Source organism: Onychostoma macrolepis, chromosome 07 (assembly GCF_012432095.1).
Source record: "Onychostoma macrolepis isolate SWU-2019 chromosome 07, ASM1243209v1, whole genome shotgun sequence".
NCBI classification, from domain to species: Eukaryota; Metazoa; Chordata; class Actinopteri; order Cypriniformes; family Cyprinidae; genus Onychostoma; species Onychostoma macrolepis.
The window spans coordinates 8,579,219-8,601,850 of record NC_081161.1 but is presented as its reverse complement, the minus strand read 5'-3'; the positions used below and the strand labels follow the sequence as shown (position 1 = coordinate 8,601,850).

At 35.5% G+C, this 22,632-nt stretch overlaps 1 protein-coding gene across 1 annotated transcript; it reads right to left on the bottom strand.

Annotated features, from left to right (window-relative positions):
• Positions 1 to 1,230: 1,230 nt before the first annotated feature.
• On the bottom strand, positions 1,231 to 22,476 carry tpcn2 (two pore segment channel 2). The gene is made up of 25 exons (XM_058783163.1): positions 21,363 to 22,476; positions 20,007 to 20,065; positions 19,846 to 19,922; positions 17,419 to 17,596; positions 17,127 to 17,243; positions 16,371 to 16,477; positions 16,129 to 16,201; positions 14,286 to 14,385; positions 13,897 to 13,962; positions 13,392 to 13,456; positions 12,682 to 12,791; positions 12,497 to 12,578; positions 12,326 to 12,412; positions 11,433 to 11,552; positions 9,104 to 9,163; positions 8,751 to 8,879; positions 8,561 to 8,610; positions 8,378 to 8,477; positions 7,924 to 7,995; positions 7,757 to 7,830; positions 7,359 to 7,467; positions 6,931 to 7,013; positions 6,474 to 6,555; positions 5,710 to 5,801; positions 1,231 to 2,377 (listed from the first exon to the last, which is right to left on the bottom strand). Exons 1-25 carry the CDS (start codon positions 21,517 to 21,519, stop codon positions 2,299 to 2,301), a joined length of 2,328 nt encoding a protein of 775 aa, XP_058639146.1. The 5' UTR covers positions 21,520 to 22,476; the 3' UTR covers positions 1,231 to 2,298.
• Between the last annotated feature and the right edge of the window lie 156 nt (positions 22,477 to 22,632).

Below are 22,632 nucleotides of genomic sequence, written 5' to 3'. Positions count from 1 at the left end.
CTTTTCTCACAAAAACCCTCACTGAAGCTACAACACATTTAGAGAAAAAAGTAAATAAACAGTGGAAGGGAACTCTGTGTATTTGTTTGGAAGATGAGGTGAACGACTGTGTGTGTGTGGACACAGTCACTCTGATGTGTGTTCAACACAAGGTCAGACAGACCACAACATTCTGTTTTGGGAAACTATGCCCCGTGTAAGAGGGTGTGTTTGTATGTTTAGCCCCCTAAATCAATGCAAAGTGAGTGTGTGTGTGTGTGTGTGTGTGTGTGTGTGTGTTTACTTTTCTGGAGGCTGAGGAAGTCCATATAATCACCTGGGAGTTTCCAACTGGCCTAAAAAATGGTCTTGCTAAATAGACTGTGTTGGAAATTAGACACTTATGTACTGTAAGACTTCAAGCACATAGGCCTGTGTGGTCCTCTTATCGGGCTTATTACACTTTTACTAAAACTAAAATTACCATCTCATTTAACTTGATGTAGAAAAATAACTCAAATTTGAACTGAAATAAAAATGTATAAACTGAATACATTTAAAAAATTGAATCAAAAACTGAATAAAAACAACAAAATTACTAACATTTCATCTAAAAAACTAAAAAAATATATAAAATAATAGATTTGCTTCTTATATGTAATGTCATCTAAAGTTGGTTTCAAAAACTGAAAAAAGTGAAAGTGACGTGACACTTGTGCTCTGCATTTAACCCATCCAAAGTGCACACACAGCAGTGAACACACACACACACACACACACACACCCGGAGCAGTGGGCAACCATTTATGCTGCGGCGCCCGGGGACAGTTGCACTGTAAAAGTGATGTTGACTTAACTTAAAAAAATTTAGTAATAAAGTAATAAGTAAATGATAATTAAATAAATGTTAAGTGAATTGTCAAGTTCACTTAACTTTTTAATTATTATTTACTCAATTTTTTTAAATTAAGTCAACTTATCACTCAAGAGCACCTCGGTCATGGTATTGAAGGTGGAAGAGAGCGCTGTACATTCACTCCTCCAACCTACAATCCCTGCCGGACCTGAGACTCGAACTCGCAACCTTTGGGTCACGAGTCCTACTCTCTAACCATTAGGCCAGGACTGCCCTAAATTGATGTAAGCATGCTACAGAAACGTAATGATATAAACCGGATTTGCCTGTAGACATTTAACAGACACATTTAATCAACATGTTGCTCTCAGAACAGAAAGAACACAACACAGTGGTGTAATTCAACCATTTATACCAAAATTCAGTCAAATGTATCGACTGCAGCAAAACGCCATCTGTTGATAATATATCCCAATAATGACACTGGATAAGGTCACTGAAGATATTACACCCAAAAATATAAAAATATGATTTTGCATGAAGAGAAGTCTAGTTTGTACCATTGAGATCTTTAATTTTTTGCATTGTGACATGATAATAATTCAGAAAGTTACTTAGTAAATTTACTATAATACAAAACACTTCTCAATCTTCCTATCAGGATGCAATGACTGATTTAATTCAATTATATTTCACTTTACAGTAATGAGAATCAATTTTCTTTCCTTTATTTTTTTATTTTTTGGGTGAAATATGATCTGGACATTACTTGACAGTTTTTGAGAGATTCACCCATAAAGATTTCTGTAACATATACAGTAAAATCTAACATAAATAAAAGCACTGAACAAAGATAATGGCACAGTCAAAAATATAGAATCTACAAATCAATAAAAACACAGCTAAAAGTATTTCAACAGTTACGAGTTATGTCCCTTTGTTTCCATGATTTTTAAAACAATCTACAGATTGTTTTGTTGTTTGATTGTAACAGGCTTAAAAAATAAATAAAAATATGGATTTTGTAAAATGCACAATGAAAATGTGTTTGTTTTTTTCCAAAAAACTCAAAGAATGAATTTCTTCCAGACATAGGGTAAATCAAAAACTGCAGTATTGATACTGTATCATAAACACTACTGTAATTTACAGGTTGACTTGAGCATTAAACAAGAACTCTGGGACTCCAGGAGCAGGAGTGATTTGAGCTAAAGCCTCTTTATAAATTGAAGTCCCTCCGAACATTAATTGTGTGACGCTCTGTTGAAAATACATACATCCTTTCCCAGGCCGACCTGAAGCTACACAGATCCTATAATGGGAAACAGGCCCTCAAAATGGATGGATATGTAAACATGAGGCCTACACAGACGTGATGGAGTCCTGGCGGATTCTGGGTGTTTTGGTGTAATTATGTAATAAAGGCGTCCCGTGTGGTGGAGGTGAGGGGCACGAGCTTAGGGTCACCAGGAGAGGTGCAGATGAGGATGTTGTTGTAGTTGAGCTAGTAACTCTTCTTCTGTTGGCTCTTGAACATGCTCTCTGACGATGGAGGAAGGGCAAAAGAACAGGAAAAAAATCAGATATTTAAACAACCAAACTGTTAGTCACCAGCATTCTTCTTCAGGCTTGTTTATAATTAAAAGTACTGCATAATCATAAAGTTCCCTCTGGGCTACCCCGTCACATGGAAAGACTAAATAACATTATTTAATACATTCAGTATAAAGATTTGACTAGTTTCAGCACAATAACATTTTATTGGTTTAATCAAATCAGCCCATATATGTATTTACGAATTGGTTCACAAACCAATTTTAATACATTAACTAAATAAAACGTGTTTAGTATTTTAATTTTAGCAAAACAGGGTAACTCCAAGTCTAAGTCATTGAAAGTGTACAACAACCTATTTATATTGAGTAAAATATTCTGAGATTTATGATTTATTTTGAGAATGTATGGGTTTGTTCTGTATTGAGAGTGTTCTGTATAGATTATCTTCATCATCATCATCATTATTTTGTTCAGGTTTTATTAAAAATTATTTAATTTGACTTTAAAAATTCTGCAGATACCCTGCATATGATCTTTTTTGCCATACCCCTAGTTTGGGGCTAATGACAGAATGGCAAATGACAGAAATAAATAAAAAGCAGAAAAACTATATATTAGGAAATTAAGATTTGTACTTAAACCTTAAGGAGTGATAAACAGCAGGATAAACCACACCACATTCCACTAAATTAAATCATTACCCTTCCCTTCCTTAATCAGAGAGGAATGTGAGCGAAAGCTGTGAGGAAAGAGCAGAACGCAGCCTCGGGCAAATTCTGTCAAGTATCAGAGCTAAGCTGTACTCACTTGTGCAAAAAAATAATAATTCACATACAAGACATCACATTATATAACAAAATAAAACTATTAATCACTGACAGGCAACAGGGCTGCAAAAATAAATGCTTAAATAACAAGTGTATTAATGTGTACTGACTATTGACAAAACAAGCATTTGCTTCAATGAGTTACTGATAGAGGTCGCCCGATAGTGGATTTTACCGATACCGATAGCTAGGTTGGACCACACTGGCCGATACCGAATAATCACCCGATGGTTTTCAAAATGGATACTGAAAGAAAGCTAGTGCTTTACTATTTTTTAAAAAAAGCAGTAACAGTACTGAACCATACTTTGTAAATGAATAGAAATATTGAGATTATTTACTATATTGATCATTAAAGTTATTTCATAGTTTGCTAATGTTAAAAGAAGAAACTTTAAAATTAAAAAAATGTAGCCTATTAGTAGCTAATAGTGAATGCTGAAATGAACAAACTCTAACAAGGAACAATACTTCTACAGTTTTCATTAATGCTACGAATGGACTCTTATTGTTAAGTGTTACCATTTAATTTCAACAGTCATGCTTAAAGATGGCCATCTTTAAATATCTACACAAGGCCATAGCATTAAAATTACATACATATGGATATTGTATGTGTACTCACACACTTTATTTGCTTCTATTTTTAACACTTGATAATTATCAAAAAAAAAAAAAAAAAGTCACCGCGCAAAAGCGCAGCACTGCGTCTAGGAGAACTCAGAGGTATCACACACACACACACACACATACACACCAGGCGCTTTGCGTTCAAATCAAGTGGCGGTCTAAAACAATTTATTTAATCACCAAACGGACATAAGTTTGCTTCAAGAATGAACAATGTGGCATAAATGAGTTTGAAGTTCGGTGTTTAAAAAAACAGAGCAAGCAAAGAGAACGCGCGATCTATTACAGCTCTCTATATGAAGCATACAGACTTTATTAGAGCCACAGAAAAACAAACGTTTTGCTGAAAAATGCACAATACATAATTTAATGCCTAGGGTGAAGTCATTATGTACATTCACAACAATTTGGGACAAATATAATGTAATTTAATAGAAAACTATGTGAATGGCGCTCTGTTCCGCGGCAGGATTTTCTGTCGGCTGTATTTAAATGCGCGTCTGGAGTTTCCCGCTCTGTGCAGCGCTCAGTGTCACGTGTCAAAATAAACAACACGTGCTGTCAGTGATTTCCGCCTCTAGAGGCCGCTCTCGTACTGTATAATGCCAGCGGACCCTTTTCAGCCACTCCAGCAACGGTTGCAAACCGGAAAACTATCGGCATGGATTTTTGCCGATAACCAATAGTTGTGGCAATCAACTATCGGTGCCGATTAATCGGCAAAACCGATGAATCGGTCGACCTCTAGTTACTGAATTATGAATTCAAAAGGTAACACTTTAGTATAGGGACTAATTCACTCTATAAACTAGTTGCTTATTAGCATGCCTATTAATAACATATTGGCTGTTTATTAGTACTTATAAAGCACATATTCTGCATCCCTAATCCTACCCAATACCTAAACTTAACAACTACCTTACTAACTTTTAATAATACTGAGGCAAAAGTCGTAGTTAATGGTTTCTTAATAGCGTCAGACAAAGACACTGTCAGACAAACATTCTGATAACTTGATGGTGTTCACAAAATAATTAACAATCGAATCTGAAACAGCTCTATTGATCATATTCTATTGATTCTCACAAATTCATTTTAAAGTGGATATTTTGCTATTTTTTTTAGAACTAATGGCCAGTAAAATTGTGTGACTTGTTTTCTCCCAGGTCTCCAGAATTACTAGCCGGGTTTCCATCCAAAGTTGCAAATTTAACTTAGGCGCAAAATTGGAATACCGTATAAAATATTTGTGAATAAGCACCGTTTCCATCCAACGAGTCAAAGAGAACAAAATAATCACTTCCTGATAAACTGCCACTATATAACACTAAAACACTCCTACAAAAGTAGGAGAAGCCACTGAATATAATCATTTTTATATATAATAAATTACTTGCAACTCAGAGTGAGCATACGAAACTCAGTAAATGCGATCATTGCTTTCGGAGGCGGACGCATGCTGTTTGGGAACACAGTCGTGTAAGACAATTATACAGAAATACTTTGATGACAGACTTTGCTCAGGGATTTCAGAATGAACATAACATTTCAGTTGCTATGGAACGAGATCGGTCCACTGGTTAGTCAAGATTTGCTGTCCCACAGCATAAAGTCACATGACTTTTTTGATGCACAGAGAGGAATTTATTTGGCAAATGCGTTTCCATCTCCCGTTATTCGCATTAACCCTTTTTTGAGAGTCAAAAACCACCTCAAGCGAGTGTATAAACCGTTTTGCGAATTAAGTCATTTTTAATCGAAATCCAGTGTTTCCGTCACTCGTTTCTGATGTGATACTTCAAAAAAGCATGGTGATGGAAACAGCTATTAATGAGAATTTTTCAAAGGCTTTATTCTTACCTGAAAATAAGCTGTACAGTGCTTTGATAGGCAATTCTCTCCACATCTTCAACAGAAAGAGCATTACTGCGGTCCCACTTATAGGTGAAATTCTAAACAAAGGGGGAAAACAAGGTTAACTAGCATGCTTAGAAACAAATTTACTGCACTGTAAAGAAAAGGTCAGAATTTATTGATTCAGTTCATGATCTGATCATGACAGTAATGCTAACTAACAGGATGTGCTACTACTGGTTATAAACGTTAAGGTTAGGGGTTAGTATTGGTTTCAGTGTTGTATAGGCAATCAACACTGTCACTGACATGACCAATGAAATCTTTACAATCAGCTGCAGGACAGGGTGTGCTTAACTGGTTTGGGGGAAAAAATCATGCTATTGATCAGTTGCTCAGTAGTTCATCAGATTTCAGTCATAAAAATAGAACTATAATATATGAAGAGTTCAGATGCAAAAGCCTCTAAATGCCGTCTGAAATTTTCTTCTAAAATGACCATTTTTATCAGGCGTCTATATTTATGTTCAGTTATTTTACTTTAACTGCATAGAAAAGGACCTATACATTGCCATTAGAGTAAAATTACTGAACCTAAACATAGCAGCCTGATAAAAATGCTAATTTAATAATTTCAGATGGCACTTAGAGGCTTTTGCATCTGAACTCTTCATATGTTTTTATGCTTTTCGAATAGGAAGACTAGGAATGTGTATTAATAAAGTAAATATGGCCAGTCTTGAATTATTTACAGCAAACAATCTACATACCTCCAAAATGAGCGCCACAAACAGGTTGACCCACATGACTGAAGATGTCAACCACCAGGCCACAAAGTACACCAAGGACCACCTGACATGGAGGAATTATGGGTACAAATTTACAAAACCCTGTTCAGTTAAAGCACACGTGTTAAAGACAGACAGAGGTGTGTGTGTGTGTGCTTGTGCGTGTACCTGTTTTTCTATTCAGGTGGGGACTTAAACCTGAATACACACAGACTCATGGGGACTCGTGTCATGGTGGGGACCTAAGTTGAGGTCCCCACGGGTAAACAAGCTTATAAATCACACAGAATGAAGTTTTTTGAAAATCTAAAAATGCAGAAAGTTTCCTGTAAGGGGTAGGTTTAGGTGTAGGGTTGGTGTAGGGCAGAAAAAGCATTATGCCTATGGAGATGTGTGTGTGTGTGTGTGTGTGAGAGAGAGTGTGGAGCGTCTAGCTTACTCTGTAGTGTATCTGGTGTATGCGTCTGTGAAAACATGCCAGTTATTCACCACCATGATGTTATAAAGAAGAACCAGAGAGGACTGGAAAAATGTGACAGGAAGAATACAGTTACATTTATATTTCATTTAAGAGTTCAATCATTTACATTCATTTGTGAGACCAAAAAACTATTTCCCTTAATTGTATGTAGTCTTAAACCTAACACATAAAACAAAACAGAACTATAACTGTGAATAAAATCTAAACTGTCACTTTCGAAAGTGAAAATATTATTGAAATTAAAATAAATCTAAAAACACAATTTAATATGATAAACCTAGCAAATCTGGTCAAATCCTCTGACTACTTATTCCTCATACATGCTTATTATGGCATTCAGGGAACTTTTTAAAAACCAAGTTCCCAGAGGCCTCTGTGCAACTTACAGCAAAATCATCAAAGTTGTTTGGCCAGTACTCCAGCTGTTCAAAAGTGCCACAATCCATGCTGAAGGGACCATCCGTTTTGTTCTCTATGCTGGTGTTGGAGATTTGACTGAAAGGAGAGCACACAGAGAGAGAAGAGGCTCTGATGTAAAATCTATGAAAATAATAAGAAATGTTTCTTGAGCATAATTAGTATATTACAATGATTTCTGAAGGATCATGCGACACTGAAGACTGGAGTAATGGCTGCTGAAATTCAGCCATCACAGTAATAAATTACAATTTAAAATATATAAAAATAAAAAACAATTATTTTAAATTGTAATAATATCTCACAATATTACAGTTTTTACTGTATTTTTATGTTTCCTGTTACATGTGCAAGTGATGAACAGTACCTCATGTTTGATGGAGGGGTTATAGCTCCCTGGAAAAGCCAGATACCAAGAACAGCAAACACATAGTACACTACCTGCATCAGAGAAATGTACAAGTGAAGAGACCATTAGTACGATCAATCACCATCAATAATAAACCTGCGATTAAAAAGAGTCCGTTCACTCACCAATAGAATGCCAGCAAAGGCCCGTAAGTTTTTCACCAGGTCCACAAGTGTACTGGCCACCACGGCCATCAACTAAATCAAGCACAAAAAAATCTTTACACATTTATTAAGCATTTATTACACTTTAAGCATTAATTAGATGGTATGACCAATTGTGCCAATTATATGAAAAAATTCTGGCTCCTGTCTTCAAATAGGTAAGGAATAATGTACAGTCTGTCCATCTATTTATCTATCTATTATTTTTTTAAGCTTTTTATTTTGGTGCACTGAAAACCTTTTAACTTTAATGGTGACTGGCAAAAAACTATTTAAAAAAAAAAAAGAAATGCAATGGTGCCAGTATGTTTGTAAGTTTTATCAATGGTTCTGATGAATTCTGGGGAGGTTTTTATCATTTCTCCTTGTGTGCATTAAGAACCAAGGTCATTAATGTAAGGAGCCCACCACCAACCTTGATTTCTGGAATTATTCTGAGGAAACGGAAGACAATCAACATGTTGACCAGTCGCACCATCTCCCACAAAGCCTTCACATGTTGTGGAACCGGATCTCTGTTAACATAAGAGAAAAACATCACATTAAAGTATTTGGAGAAGAGATCAGGAGATTTGTTCTTCAAATTGAGCACACTTACACATCCTCATAAGGAATCCTGTATGTGATAAATATGGCAATCTGAATTGCCTGTTGAGAGTAAAAGAAAAACACAATGTGTCTCCAGTTATTGCCTTCACCATGTAAACAGCTATGTATGCCGCAGAATTCCTAATGATAATTTTAAATAGCATTAAATCACCAAAAAAATGACACAGGAAATGTGTTACCAGAAGAAGAACAGTGAGGAATCCATCAAAGATGTTATTCCTGTAAGACAGGTAACCTCTCCAACCATAAGCCACTATTTTCAGCAGCATCTCTATTAAATAGTACAGGATGAAAATACAGTTGAGGATCTAAAAGACAGAAAATATATTTACATGAATATTTACAGAACCACACAGAAAATGCAGAAAAAAAACTAATGCTGAAAAAATGGCAGGGCATTTTTAAAGTCCACCCAAAGGATTTAACACAATGTTTAGAATTTTGTTTCACAAACGAACCAACAACTAATATTTCTATAAGAAATTATATTATTACAGCAACATAAATTATTTTCAGTGCATGAAACAGTCACCTCCATATAGAAGTTATTTTTCTCTGAAGCAGATTTCTCTGAATCCAGAACCAGCACAGTCTGCAGAAAAACAATAACAGATATCAGAGATGAACTTCAAGATTCAAAACAATACTCAGTACACGGTTTGTGTTTTTTTTTTTTTTTTTTTTGCATATGCTATCCACAAGATGGCACCATTTTGCAAAAAAAAAAAAAAAAACTAAAAACTAAAAGCATCATGCGCTCTACATAGACTATGCAATCTATTTTTGTAAACTAATTTTATTTTTGTAAATTTTCTGATCTGATTTGAAATAATGCTATAATTTGTTAATAATAACTGTAATAATATAATTAACTTTTTTAATTATATGAATTGTAAGCATTTATGGTGAGTATGAGCACTTTGACATTTGTAGATTTCTTTTTATTGTATAAAGTAAAATCTGTGGTCAATGTTTAAATGCATTTAATGAATTGTTTGAGTAAGAGTAAAGTGTTACACTTGATTATTTAATATTAAAACTTACATATTTCAATCCAATTTTATTTGGCATTTCTATCTTAAGAGCCCCTTGCAGATCCATAATGAACCACTAGGTGGTGAACAACCAATTTGGAAAACCCTGTTTTAGTCTACTGAATTCTGGAAAAGTATGTAATGTTCTTTATGTAGGGTGATGTACAGTATCTCACAAAAGTGAGTACACCCCTCACATTTCAGCAACCATTTTAGTATATCTTCTCAAGGGACAATTCTATAGAAATGAAACTTGGATATATTTTAGAGTAGTCAATGCACAACTTGTATAGCAGTATAGGTTTACTGACCTCTGAAAATAACTCAACATACAGCCATTAGTCTCAAAATAGCTGGCAACAAAAGTGAGTACACTCTAAGTGATAACAGCTATACGTTGTTTAACCATGCAAAGCCACATGTCCTATTGATCATGTTCATGTTTTTGTCTGCTTGACAGGACTATACAAGTGTATGTATCTTGTTTCAGAGCACTTAAAATTTGGTGCTTTGAGTACAATTCTCTCATACTGACCACTGGATGTTCAACATGGCACCTCATGGCAAATAACTCTCTAAGGATTTGAGAATTAGAATTGTTGCTCTCCACAAAGATGGCCTCGGCTATAAGAAGATCAGTAACAACCTAAAACTGAGTTACAGTACAGTGGCCAGTGTCATACAGAGGTTTTCCAAGTCGGGTTTCACTCGGAACAGGCCTCGCAAGGGTCGATCAAAGAAGTTGAGTCCTCGTGCTGTGCGTCAGGTGCAGATGCTGGCTTCAAAAAACAGACGTATGAGTGCTGCCAGCAGAAGCAGAAGCGGAAGGTCAGCTTGTCAGTGTTCAGACCATACGCCGCAGACTGCAACAAGTCAGTTTGCATGGCCGTCATTCCAGAAAGAAGCCTCTTCTGATGCTGGCTCACTCAAACAGTTTGCTGAAGACAACCTGTCCAAGAGCATGAATTACTGGAAACATGTCCTGTGGTCTGATGAGACTAAGATAAACTTGTTTGGCTCAGATGGTGTGCAGCATGTGTGGCGATGAGGAGTACCAAAAAAATTGTGTCTTGCCTACAGTCAAGCATGGTGGTGCTGCTGGTACTGGGGAGCTGCGGTTCATTGAGGGAAACATGGATTCCAACATGTACTGTGACATACTAAAGCAGAACATAATGCCCTCCCTTCAGAAACTGGGCCGAACAGCACTTTTCCAAAATAACAATTACCCCAAACACACCACTAAAATGACAACTGCCTTGCTGATGAAGCTGAAGGTGAAGGTGAAGGTGAAGGTGAAGGTGAAGGTGAAGGTGATGGAGTGGCCAAATATGTCTCCAGACCTGAACCCTATTGAACACCTGTGGGTCATCCTCAAGCGGAAGTTGGAGAAGCACCATGTGTCTAATATCCAGCAGCTCCGTGATGTCAGTATGGAGGAGTGGAAGAGGATGCCAGCAACAACCTGCGCAGCTCTGGTGAAGTCCAAGCCCAGGAGGATTAAGGCAGTGCTAGATAACAATGGTGCCCCTACAAAATATTGACAGTTTGGACACAGTTTTGACATGTTCACTTAGGGCAATTTTTTTTTGCCAGGTCTTTAAGACAATAATGTCTATATGTTGAGTTATTTTTAGAGGACAGTGAATTTGTACTGCTATACAAGCTGCACACTGACTACTCTAAAATATATCCAAGTTTTATTTCTATAGTATTGTCCCTTGAGAAGATATACTAAAATGGTTGCTGAAATGTGAGGGGTGTACTCACTTTTGTGAGCTACTGTATATGATAAACAAAGCAAGTAAAAGGAAATAGGTTCCTTACACAGATACAGATGACATTTGCCAGAGCAACTACATTCCCCAGCACAGTAATGTATAAGTGACTGTAGATGTTCTGGATATGCTGTAGGACAGGAGAACTGTACACTGGTTTTGGTGGATGCTGCAGGGAAAAGACAAAAACAGAACAGTTTAAATGTCTGTTGACACCGAAGCTGAATTCAGAATTAAATTAAGAGTGTCTTTAGAAATTCCAATTCAACTCCTTCAGTTTGAATCTGAGGAAGTAAAATCACATTTAAATGAAATTCAAAGAAACTCTACTACAAGTGTGGTTTAATATTACACTCTATTTTAATATGAATTGCCAATTAACATGATCAAACACAAAGTGCAGGACATTTCCTGATAATGTATTAATATTCAATGTTTGTATAAGAATTTTCTACATTATATTAATTTTATTATATTTATACATATTATATTCAATAATTTAATTTAATAATAATTCAATAACTAATGATATTATATTATAATATTTGTTATAAGAATTTAACTTTTTTGTTTGGAACATAGTTGAAGAACACTTTTTTTTTTTTTTTTTAAAGAATGCTCTCTTAATTGTATTAAAGCCAAACAAAATGAAGTAAACTTATAAGATTATATACACTTATCTATTCTTGCCTGTTTTTGTTGTTGAATTGGATTCATCAAAACTCATTTTGCGAGTTTTGCAAATTGCCATACAGCTGTCATTCTGATTCAAATTCTAACTCAAAATGCAAGGGAACCAATTCTCTACTTGCCCAAATCTGCTATGCACTGTCCTAATTATTCTAATACTAATTTAACCAACTTGCACAAACTGTTAAAAAAGAGTGACTTCCTGAATTCAGACTGTAATGTAAACTAATCCACAAATGCAGACAATCAAACCTCTTTCATAAAATCCTTATCCAGCTCATTAAAGAGCCTCTGGAAGGCCTCGCCATTAATGAAGCCATCTGGGAACTGCCGAGCAGCCTGGAGGAAACAAAAGACAGGTAAAACAAACAACCATGTCATGCACTATTTACTATAACAAACTATTCTTCGATCTGTATTGACCTTAATGATAGCCTGCCTGCAGTAAGACTTCATGTGGACTCTATCCATGACCTGCAGAAACATGTTCACCGCCACTCGCTCCCTGAGCAGCAACAGGAAAAGTCATGTGACGAGACATGAAACATCACATCAGATATATAAAGAGTGAATGTTTGCTACAAGTGCTGGAGAGGACTGGATCTTACACATGGCCTTCAGACTGAGTGCTAGTGTGCCCTCGGCCTGGACAGCACAGCACCTCGAAAGCAGCCCGAATACCCAGACGCCTCCTGATTATAGACGTCTGAACCGACATCTAAACACACAGACCATAACATCAATAATTAAAGGAACAGTTCACCTAAAATCAACATTTGCTGACCCTCATTTTGTCACAAACATGTATGACTTCACAAAACACGAGGAATTTTTGACGAATTTTCACACCACTCTTTTCCATACAATAATAATTATGGTATGTCTTAAAACAGGGTTCCTCAAATCTTTCCCTGGAGGGCCAATCTGCTGCAGAGTTTAGCTCCAACCCTGATCAAACTCACCTACCTGTGATTTTCTAATGATCTTGAAGACTCTCATTAGCATGCTCAGGTGTGTTTGATTAGGGTTCGAGCTAAACTCTGCAGGAGTGGGCCAGATTTGAGGATGCCTGTCTTAATACGAACTGAAAAAAACATTCTTTATTTATTTATTTTTTTGGAGCTTGACGGACCCCCTTGTAAGTTCTGTTATGTGGAAAAGAGGAGCTTGGAAATTATAAAATACATTCTGAGCTCCATGGGGGAAAAAACAGTCATATGAGTTTGGAAATAATAACAAAATTTAGATTGCTGAAATGTTCCTTTAGCAAACAAGCATAAATTTCTAAAACAATGTCTAATGTAAGTATATCACTCACCAGTAAATATCCCCTGAACTGGTTATAAATAATAGCCGTCATTAGATTCATTAACAAATATGTTCCTGACAGGAAAAAAAAAAGAAATAAAAATGTCAGTGTTTAATACAGGTGGAGAGTTATGAATGCAAGTAATATTAACTGTATTATATAATACTACCAGTCAAAAGTTTGGAATAATTAAGAATTATTATTATTAGAATGTTTTTTTAAAGAATTCTCTTATGCTCACCAAAGCTGCATTTATTTGATAAAAAATAAGTTTTAAAATAAAAAAATCTGTAAAATAAAAAATTAATTTAATTAAAATAAACATTTAAAACATCTGTTTTCTGATACAGAAAAGCTGAGTTTTCTTCAGCCATTACTCCAGTCCTAAGAGACACATGATCTTTCAGAAATAATTCTAAGCGAGTTCTTTCAGAAATATTACAAAATCTTATATTATTCCAAACGTTTGAAGAGTAGCGTACATGCAACTGATCTGGATGGCATAAAAACTTACCAAACACACTAAAGAGTATAAAAAATATAGAATAGCCACGGTTCAGAGAGTATGCTGGAATCATGACTGTTGAGAGAGGAAGACATGTTGTAAATCACACAGATTACAAGAAAGGTTGTAGGCCATTTTAGGCAGTTTCACATTTAAAACGAATGCAGATACCTGTGAAAGTTTAACAGAATGTTGTGACAAGTCACAAGACATCATGTCATGTGGTTAAAGCCAATGACTCATAGCCTCCACTGCAATGAGCCAGAGATTACTGAGAATTTGACACAACGGTGCCAAAATGTCATCTGTCACTGACCATCTAAAACTTTAGTGAGTCATTCAGAGATTTGCACCCCCTGAGAGACTTTAACAAGATTTACAGTCAAATGAAGACTTACCGTCAGGGTTATTGGCTGTCGTTAGCAGGACTAGCAGAGAAGACAGGGCCTTTGGCAGGTTTTTGAAGTAGGTTTCCCATTCTCCATTCTTCTTAGGGTCCTACAGAAACACATCTATTTAGTCAACTGTAGCACTTTGAATAAAAGTGTCTGCTAAATGATTCAATGTAAATGTAAATATTGGATGGTATTTGTTCCTTTACCGGCCAGATGACAATTACAGATTGTACATTTACGGCCAGATTAGCACCAGCGCAAACCCTCCTCTGGCATTAAAAATGTACAGTTTTAGGATTTACTAAAAATTTGCGATGAAAAGGCGTGGACACAGTCATTTTTGCGCCTGACCTTATTGCATATGCATTTGTAAAAGTTTCCATTTCAGACGCAAATTTTATGGGAGGAGAGTATTTAAATGAATCATGCAACATGATTTAGTAAGGTTTGCGGTAGTCAATTTACTGGCATTTGTGCCTTTTCTTACCGCTCAAAAAAAGCATGTCTTAAGCCATTTTGCACTTGATATGGCTGTGATTGCAGCTGCCACATGGAAGCATTGCATGGTAGAAGGGAGAGATTTTTTCCACTCATATTAATTTACTTGTAATGCCAGAGGAAGATGTTATCTGAACATATTGTTTGCTAAGCTACATTATTTTTAATTTGCTCTGCTTTTTTGCTACCCTAATTTGTGCTGATCTTGGTAGATTATGTTGTTCATTATAGAAATGAGATGTTGCATCTGTTCATTAATGTGCACATTGTCAGTAAATCACCCACAGAACTTTCCACTTCCATCTGCAGTGATTTATTTATTTTCTTTGGAACTGTGCTCTCGCACTAACTGTCTTGTTTAGTAAATTTGTCCCTTAGTAAATTTAAGAATATTTAAGACCTTTTTAAAAACAAGTAAAGAAAATGTAAGGAATAAATTGAAGAGAATACAAGAAGACAATATGCTCTCTTAATGTAAATGTCTAGAGAGCACACAATGAGTTGTATTAGCAACACTTTTTTTTCAAAAGCTTTCTTTCCAACCACTAGTATATGGAAATAACTTTTACTTTACCTCCTGATCACACTGCAAAAAAGTGATTTTCTTCTACAGTAATTTTGTGCAAAATGTCTCTTACATGCATTGTCTCAAGATACATTTACTTGAGGAGCAAATTGACATAAGAAGTCTGAAATTGATCAAAATTATCAAACAAGTTTGATTAAAATATGAAAAATATCTGCTAATGGGCTCAGAAAAATTCAATTCAATTCAAAGGGAAAAAAGATTTCATGTAAATGTATCTTGACTTAAGGATGATTAGATATTTGTATTGGGAAACAAAAAGATTTTCACTTTCGCAATGTATGCAACATTTAACGCCATGACTTTATCAGTTTTAGACTTTTAGTGATGCTTGCCTGTGCAAAAATAGCTGCCAGGATGCTAAAGTGTTGTGGATGGATGCTGTGTGGTTTCTGAGGTATTCATGTGCTATTAGGGTGACTTGCATGGTGGCTATGTGGCTGCTTACTGGCCCATGTCAAAAGATCCAACATCCAAGTCTCTATATTCTGATCTCTAGATATGACTCAGGTTTCTCCATCAACATAAGTCTTTAGGAGTTTTTTTTGCCTGTTTTATTGTCTGCCCAGTAAAAATCTGATCTCTTGAACAGCTCTCCTCAATAAGCAACACTGAAGTATCATTCATGTCCAAAGCACAAATTCTAAGTATGAGTTATGTGGCAAAATGTATTACTTGGGGACAGGGGCTTGTTTAAATCAAAAAGTGGGCCCATATAAGTATTGTTAGAAATTACGTGATAAGGATGTGATCACTTCTTACATCTGATTTGGCAAAGATCAGCATTCCTATCATGGTGAATAAGCAGATGTGTAGCGCCAGAAGCAGAATAACACTGAAACAGAAAGAGTGAAAAACAGAGAAAACAGATCCGGTCAATGTTTATCTGGTCATTTTAATTATAATATTAGAATGGAACTGCACACAAATTGAGAAGTGAAAATAAGGAATTAAATGGAGGCTGTTATGGGGAAACCCCCTTATTACAGAAAATATGTTATTACCTTGCTATTTCTGGAAGAGTCCTTTTGATACATTTTAGAGTTTTCTTCATAAGGGAGGAGTTTTGCAAGAGGAAAAATGGGCGAATTAGTCTCCTGACTCTTAAACTCTGTTGGACAGAATGACAGGGAAGCATTACAATCAACAGACCTGACGCTGACAGCTGACTGAGACATTTACTTATTTAAGATTATGAAAGAATAGATTGTCCAAAATTTAACATTTCATTTCATTTCCCTCAGGTCATATTTGATGTGCTTATGCAAATGAGATTAGAGTGACAACGGAGGGCAAGATTTAAAATACTACTTAAATTTTGTTAAAGTTAAATAAAAGAAAAAAAAATCATTTTAAACTAAAATTTTAACTGCACTTTAATGAAGTTCATTTATAATTAAATTTTACTTGCATTTCTATGCATTATAAGAACATTTTATTTTGACAACAGTGTTGGGCAGATTACATGTGGGGACTTTCGATTTTTAATTTAATGAAACTACATAAAGAGGTATATTTATGTTATATTGAATTAATTTAGTTATTTATTCTCACATTTAACTTAATACTATTTCAATCTTCAGTTTAATTTAATGCGTTAATTGCGATTTCTTTGTAATTATTGGTGGAATTTACTAGCAATTTCGAGTGAAAACATTCTACACCAATTTTTTTTATAGTGTAAATATTGTCATATACTGTTATAGTGCAAAGAGGCACAATAAATAAGCAGCTTTGTAGTACAGTTCTTATAAACTCACCTCACTGCAGATCATGCTAATACTCAACATCCAATCAATAACTGATGCTGCAATCACTACTATATAACCAATCAGCCATTTGTTCATACGAAACTCCTCCCATCCTATCAGATAACTCTGCAAAACACACAAAACATCCAATATGTTCTTTAATATAATATTATGCAACTTAAGTCATATTACAAAAGAGGTCTGTTTAACTCTGTACAGAAGTTACAGAATTTTAATTTTTTGGGTGAACTACCTGTTTAATGCTATTCCAATAGTCAATTGAATATTTCTGGATTTCTACCTTCACAGTGACATCTAGGATGAAGATACAAAGGCAGACCATCTCAATCCCCTCCGTCAGTCCACAGGGTGGCTCCCAAGGCTTGGGTTTGAAACGAATGTCCGAGGTGTAAGTCAGAGAGGAGGGTCTCTCAATGACAGCCAGTCCCAGTATAACAGCAATAGTCAAACCCAGGCCCCTTCAAGAGAAAGATAAAGTGTGGAACTGATACTGACAAGAGAGAAACATAAGCAAATAACCACATAAGCAGCTAGGAAAAGGAATGTTGCAGGTCCAGTGCAACACAATATGTGTCATGCTGTCAAGAAAATAACAGTCACTATACTTTTTTTTTTTTTTACCCCAAAAGTATTCCTGCTGACAGTTACTAATAAAGAACAAAGCATTAGAAAGCAGCCATCAGTAGACAGGTATCAAATTGATTTTAAATGAACTTTTTCACTCACTAGGCAAATTAACTTCTAACAGCCAAAACAAAACTATTGCACATAAAGTGGATTATCAAAATCACACACGCACAAAAAAAAAAAATCTCTGTGGCAGCATTTAATTTCCAAATATAGCTTACTCCAAAAATGAACATTTAATGTTAAAAACTGAAGATTAGTGGACAGGCTGTAATTTCAAAAATGTATCAAATGTTTCCTTACAAATGTCAACTTACTGAGAATTGAAGCCTTTCTTCCATTAATATCAATTAAAAATTGCCAACCTGTTCTCATTCCCAAGGTGTCTGAAAATAGCGCCCCAAAATATCATACCATGATAACAAAATTATACCCCAGCTTTTAATTTTATGAATGTAAAATTTTAATGCCCTTCGTATCAGTACATTGACGACAAATGTTTCTAAATTTGGCGCATTGCAATAAACACGCTAAAGGATGCTCTGGCATCTTTATAATGACATGCAAAAGTCTTGGACATGTGGCGTTTATCGGATCCCTAGGAAGTGAGAACGGGTTGACAAGTGGCCTCTTGTCTCCAAGTGTACTGGAGGACAGTAAACTGGTCACACAAAAAGGGCTAATGGAAAGGATAAAGCTGCTCTGATATAATTCTCTATATGAAGACTTTATTCAAGCCCCCCAAAATAAAAATAAAATATTCTTGAAAAATGCGCAATACACAATCTTATTGTTGTTAATGTAAATCAATGGGAAACTATGTGAGTGGCTCACTGTGTCATGACAGGATGTTTGTCTCGTACGATGTGCGACCCTCTTTTTGCTTTGTTTTGCTAATCTCAAGCTGTTTTATGGGAAGGGCTTTGATAGCGATAACATGTAAAATGATAGATTTAGAAATCACATCCCACCAAACTGGCTAGTCAATTGATATGTGTTACCCAGCACGGGTGATTTTCGCCCACATTTGGCAGCTTTTCATTTCTAACCCTGCATGGATAACTGGAAGTGCTGTTTACATTCCACCCACAGGAACTATACTGGTAATGCATTATTACTGTAGCAGTTTTTCTGCCTAGAACAGTAATCACACCACAAAAGGATGACATGGGCAACTTAATAGCTCCAAAAACAAACATTTTGTAATGTTGTGTAATGTAAAATACAAGCACTGAAACAAAAATACAAGGAATATTTCTGCTTTTAAAGTCTCTAGAATGTGAATTTTATTTTATTTTACAAATTAAGAGACAAGTCTAACCTTTCTGTGGTAATTGACAACATGTCCGATCCAATTAAACAACAAGGTTCTGTGAATAAAGCTTAAAGAACTATGAAATGGCTTTGTGATCTCAGTTATCTTGTCTGTGTTAACGAACAGTCTCTCCACTTACAGGAAGTTGAGGCAGGGAATACAGAAGGGATTGTCCCAACTAGCTTTTTTTTCCTTACTGTGACATATATCCAAGTAAGAAGGCTTCTTGAATGACAAAATGTGTGCGAGACTTGATGTTCTCAATTGGAAATCTCTGGAATCATAACATTTTCGTTTTTGTCCCCCCAAAAAAATAAATTAAAAAAAATGTATATATACTGTATATCTGCTAAAACTTATTTTGTCAACTTTTATGTGCACCACTCAGACCATATGTCCACAACCCAATAAGTATTGTTTTCACCAGTTGAGAACCACAGACTGAAATAACTATGGTATGCAATGAAAAGGAAAAATAAAGTACAAACATCTTGTCAAAAATGAGTAATGACTGAAATCAAGGCTCTGTATGATCTGTCTGATGGGTTTGGCTCAACTATACTAAGATTTAGACACAACTACAGACAGTGAATACTGATATCAAATAAAATAAAATTCTATTATATGTTTATATAAACCTATGAAGCAATTTTTCACAATTCCAGTGTTGCCGTAGTTACTGTGTTTTGCATTTGTATGGCACATTGCTGGCAAAAAATAAATAAAAAATCCTTAGATAAAAAGTATAAATTTCAGCTTGCTTACCACTGACAAATTTTGGAATAATACCATCTACATAACCGTAAGGACCCAGAATCAACCCTGTGATTGATGGATCGATACTGTGGGAAAGAGCACAAACAGGGAAATCAGGCATTCGTTCAATCAATATAAAACTGAAAAAGATGTTAGAAAAAAATAATAACCTGAATCGCATCTTCAATAAATACAACTGCCTGCTGGATATAGAGGTCTGTATCTGCATCTGTGTCAAAGGAAAAACAAATAAACAAAAAAATAAACAAAAAGTTTTAGTTGTGAATTTTTTTCATGCGTTTGACTTTCAAACTTTTTTTTTTTCTTATTTTCATTTGCAAAAAGGTCCCTAAAATGTTTTGCATTGGAGATCCTGTAATATTAAACAAAGTTAAACTATTAAATTCTCTGTAATCTAAACAAAAATATAGTGAAAGATATTTTTGCTCCATAAAAATCATTCCCATATTGCACTCGCACTCCCAGTTTAACCACTCACGGAGCAAAATCTGGTGCAAAATTTACTGGCTCATTCTATGACCTGAACCTGAAAAAATTCTGATTGTAAAAATATGTGTGTAGGCATATTTTTAAGTGTCACAGGATATTCAGGAGCAGCCAAACCTGAACTTCTCAACAGGATATGAGCCAGCAAATCCAACCCAATCCTTGAGTGATAACACTAAGTAGAACACTGAAAGTTTCATTTGACTTTGTACTGGAGACATAAAATAACTAACATGCACATATTTTACTATATTACTATAACTAACAGCAATATATTTTTACAGCATTTATTAACCTTTGTTGATGTTATTAGTTTTTTTTTTTAAATCAATGTTCATGTTAATTCAGTTCATCTATTGTTAACGTAAAAATTTTGATCTGAAAAATGTTTTCATAAATGTTGCGATAATTAACTAAGCTTAATAAACGCTGTAGAAGTACTGCTACAGTAATTGTTAGTTCGTGATAACTAATTTAGCTAACGAATGTCAACAAATAAAAACTTTTTCTAAACATGCCAAAAATCACAGACTAAAACAAACTAGTCACTTTGACATTCAGATTACCTTGACATAATGTTCAAATTGTATTTTGCAACACTTTTTATAACAAGTCTGAACAAGATTTCACACATCCACACCTTTAGCTGCCCCAAATGTCTGCTAAAATGTGAAAACTAATTTTTGACAAGTATTACATTAACTGTAAACAATAAAAAAACAATACATTTTCAGTATGTCTAACTAAATACTACTTGATCCATCATGCAAGAAAGCAACATATGAAGTCAAAGTAGATGACCTGCAGAGGCAATAAGAAGACAATGGTGTGTTTGTCTGACAGCAAAGACAGAAACCAAACAGAGGTGAATGAATATGATACCAGCCTCACAAAGACACGACCTTTAGACTTTTATTAAATAACACACAGAGAAAAGGAATAAACAAGACAGCAGAACAAGGTTAAGGGGACGTTTTAAAGGCTAAGTCAGGACACTCAGGCTGACAAAACATACGTACCTTCATGCACAGGGAAAGAATCGTCAGTCACTGAATAGGACAGTCGTCTTGATCCTGGTGATTCTTCATGTTGATAATGTTCACCGTTATCATGAGATCCATAATCACCTGAGCCCTGGTTAATGCTGCCAGTCAGTAGCGGCTCTTCTTCTTCCATCTAGACAATCGCTACAAGTCTCCAAATATGCCAAATAAATCCCAAACGGGGCGTTAAAGATATCGGTAGTGACGAAGGACAAACCTAAACGAGTCTTCTGCCCATGTCTGTAAATAAAGTGACAGTCACGCAAGTAACGAGACGCACTTGTTTTTATTCCCACCGTACTGAGTCGGTGTTACAGTAAGTGTAACATTTCAGAGACAGCAACAGTGCTCGAGGTGTTTTTAGGAGCCGTCAACTCCTCCCATGTCCTCTGCTCACTCACTCACTAACTCACTCACTCAAGTGAAACTTTCTGCTCGCTCATATCAGAGCATAACCATACTGGCTAGGTAAGTTTCATTTTAGCGAATCGGTTCGAGTGATTCTTTACAATGAACCAGTTCGCCCTCCAAAAATTCACTCGTTCAATCATCAACCAAAACATGTTTTAGTTACATTCTGATGTTTTTATACAATTTTATTTGTATTAAAGATTATATAGAGCTCGTCACATGTTGAAGTTTATGGTGTTTTTAAAGGTAAGTGATAAAACACTATGCGAATCGGTTCAAAAGAATCATGAAAAAGAACTCATTCGAAAGAAGAGCACTATCCTCTGCTGGTGTTGTGTTGCGTTCCGTCGCTCTAATAAACGTCCGCCTTTGTTTATAATGAAGGGTTATTTTTAATGTAGGTAACTGGTTGGGATTTATGAGCCTATAGTGTTCAGCTTGTCCTAAGTTTTCCTTTGAGTTCATTTGCGTCATGAGCTGCAAACGGATTGAGCAAGCGTGGGAATTTACTGGCGACACTCTTAATACGGGTTACAAGAACAGTTAAATAATACATTAATGAATCTCCCTGAAATAAACTATTTTTCTTCTCATTTATATGTATATACAACGTTTGTGCGCGCGCGCACACGCGCGTGTGTGTGTATGATAGCTGTCCCAACGTGTGTGTGTGTGTGTTCAGAGTACAGACCGTTTCACACATTCAAAGAGGAAGTCAATTCTCTAACACCCAACTCGTCCACATCCGCCCTCTCATGCTTTCTGCCTTAAGACAACTTTAAAGTACCTTTCAAACTTTAAAATCTCTTTCAAATCTACATTATACGCCATAATG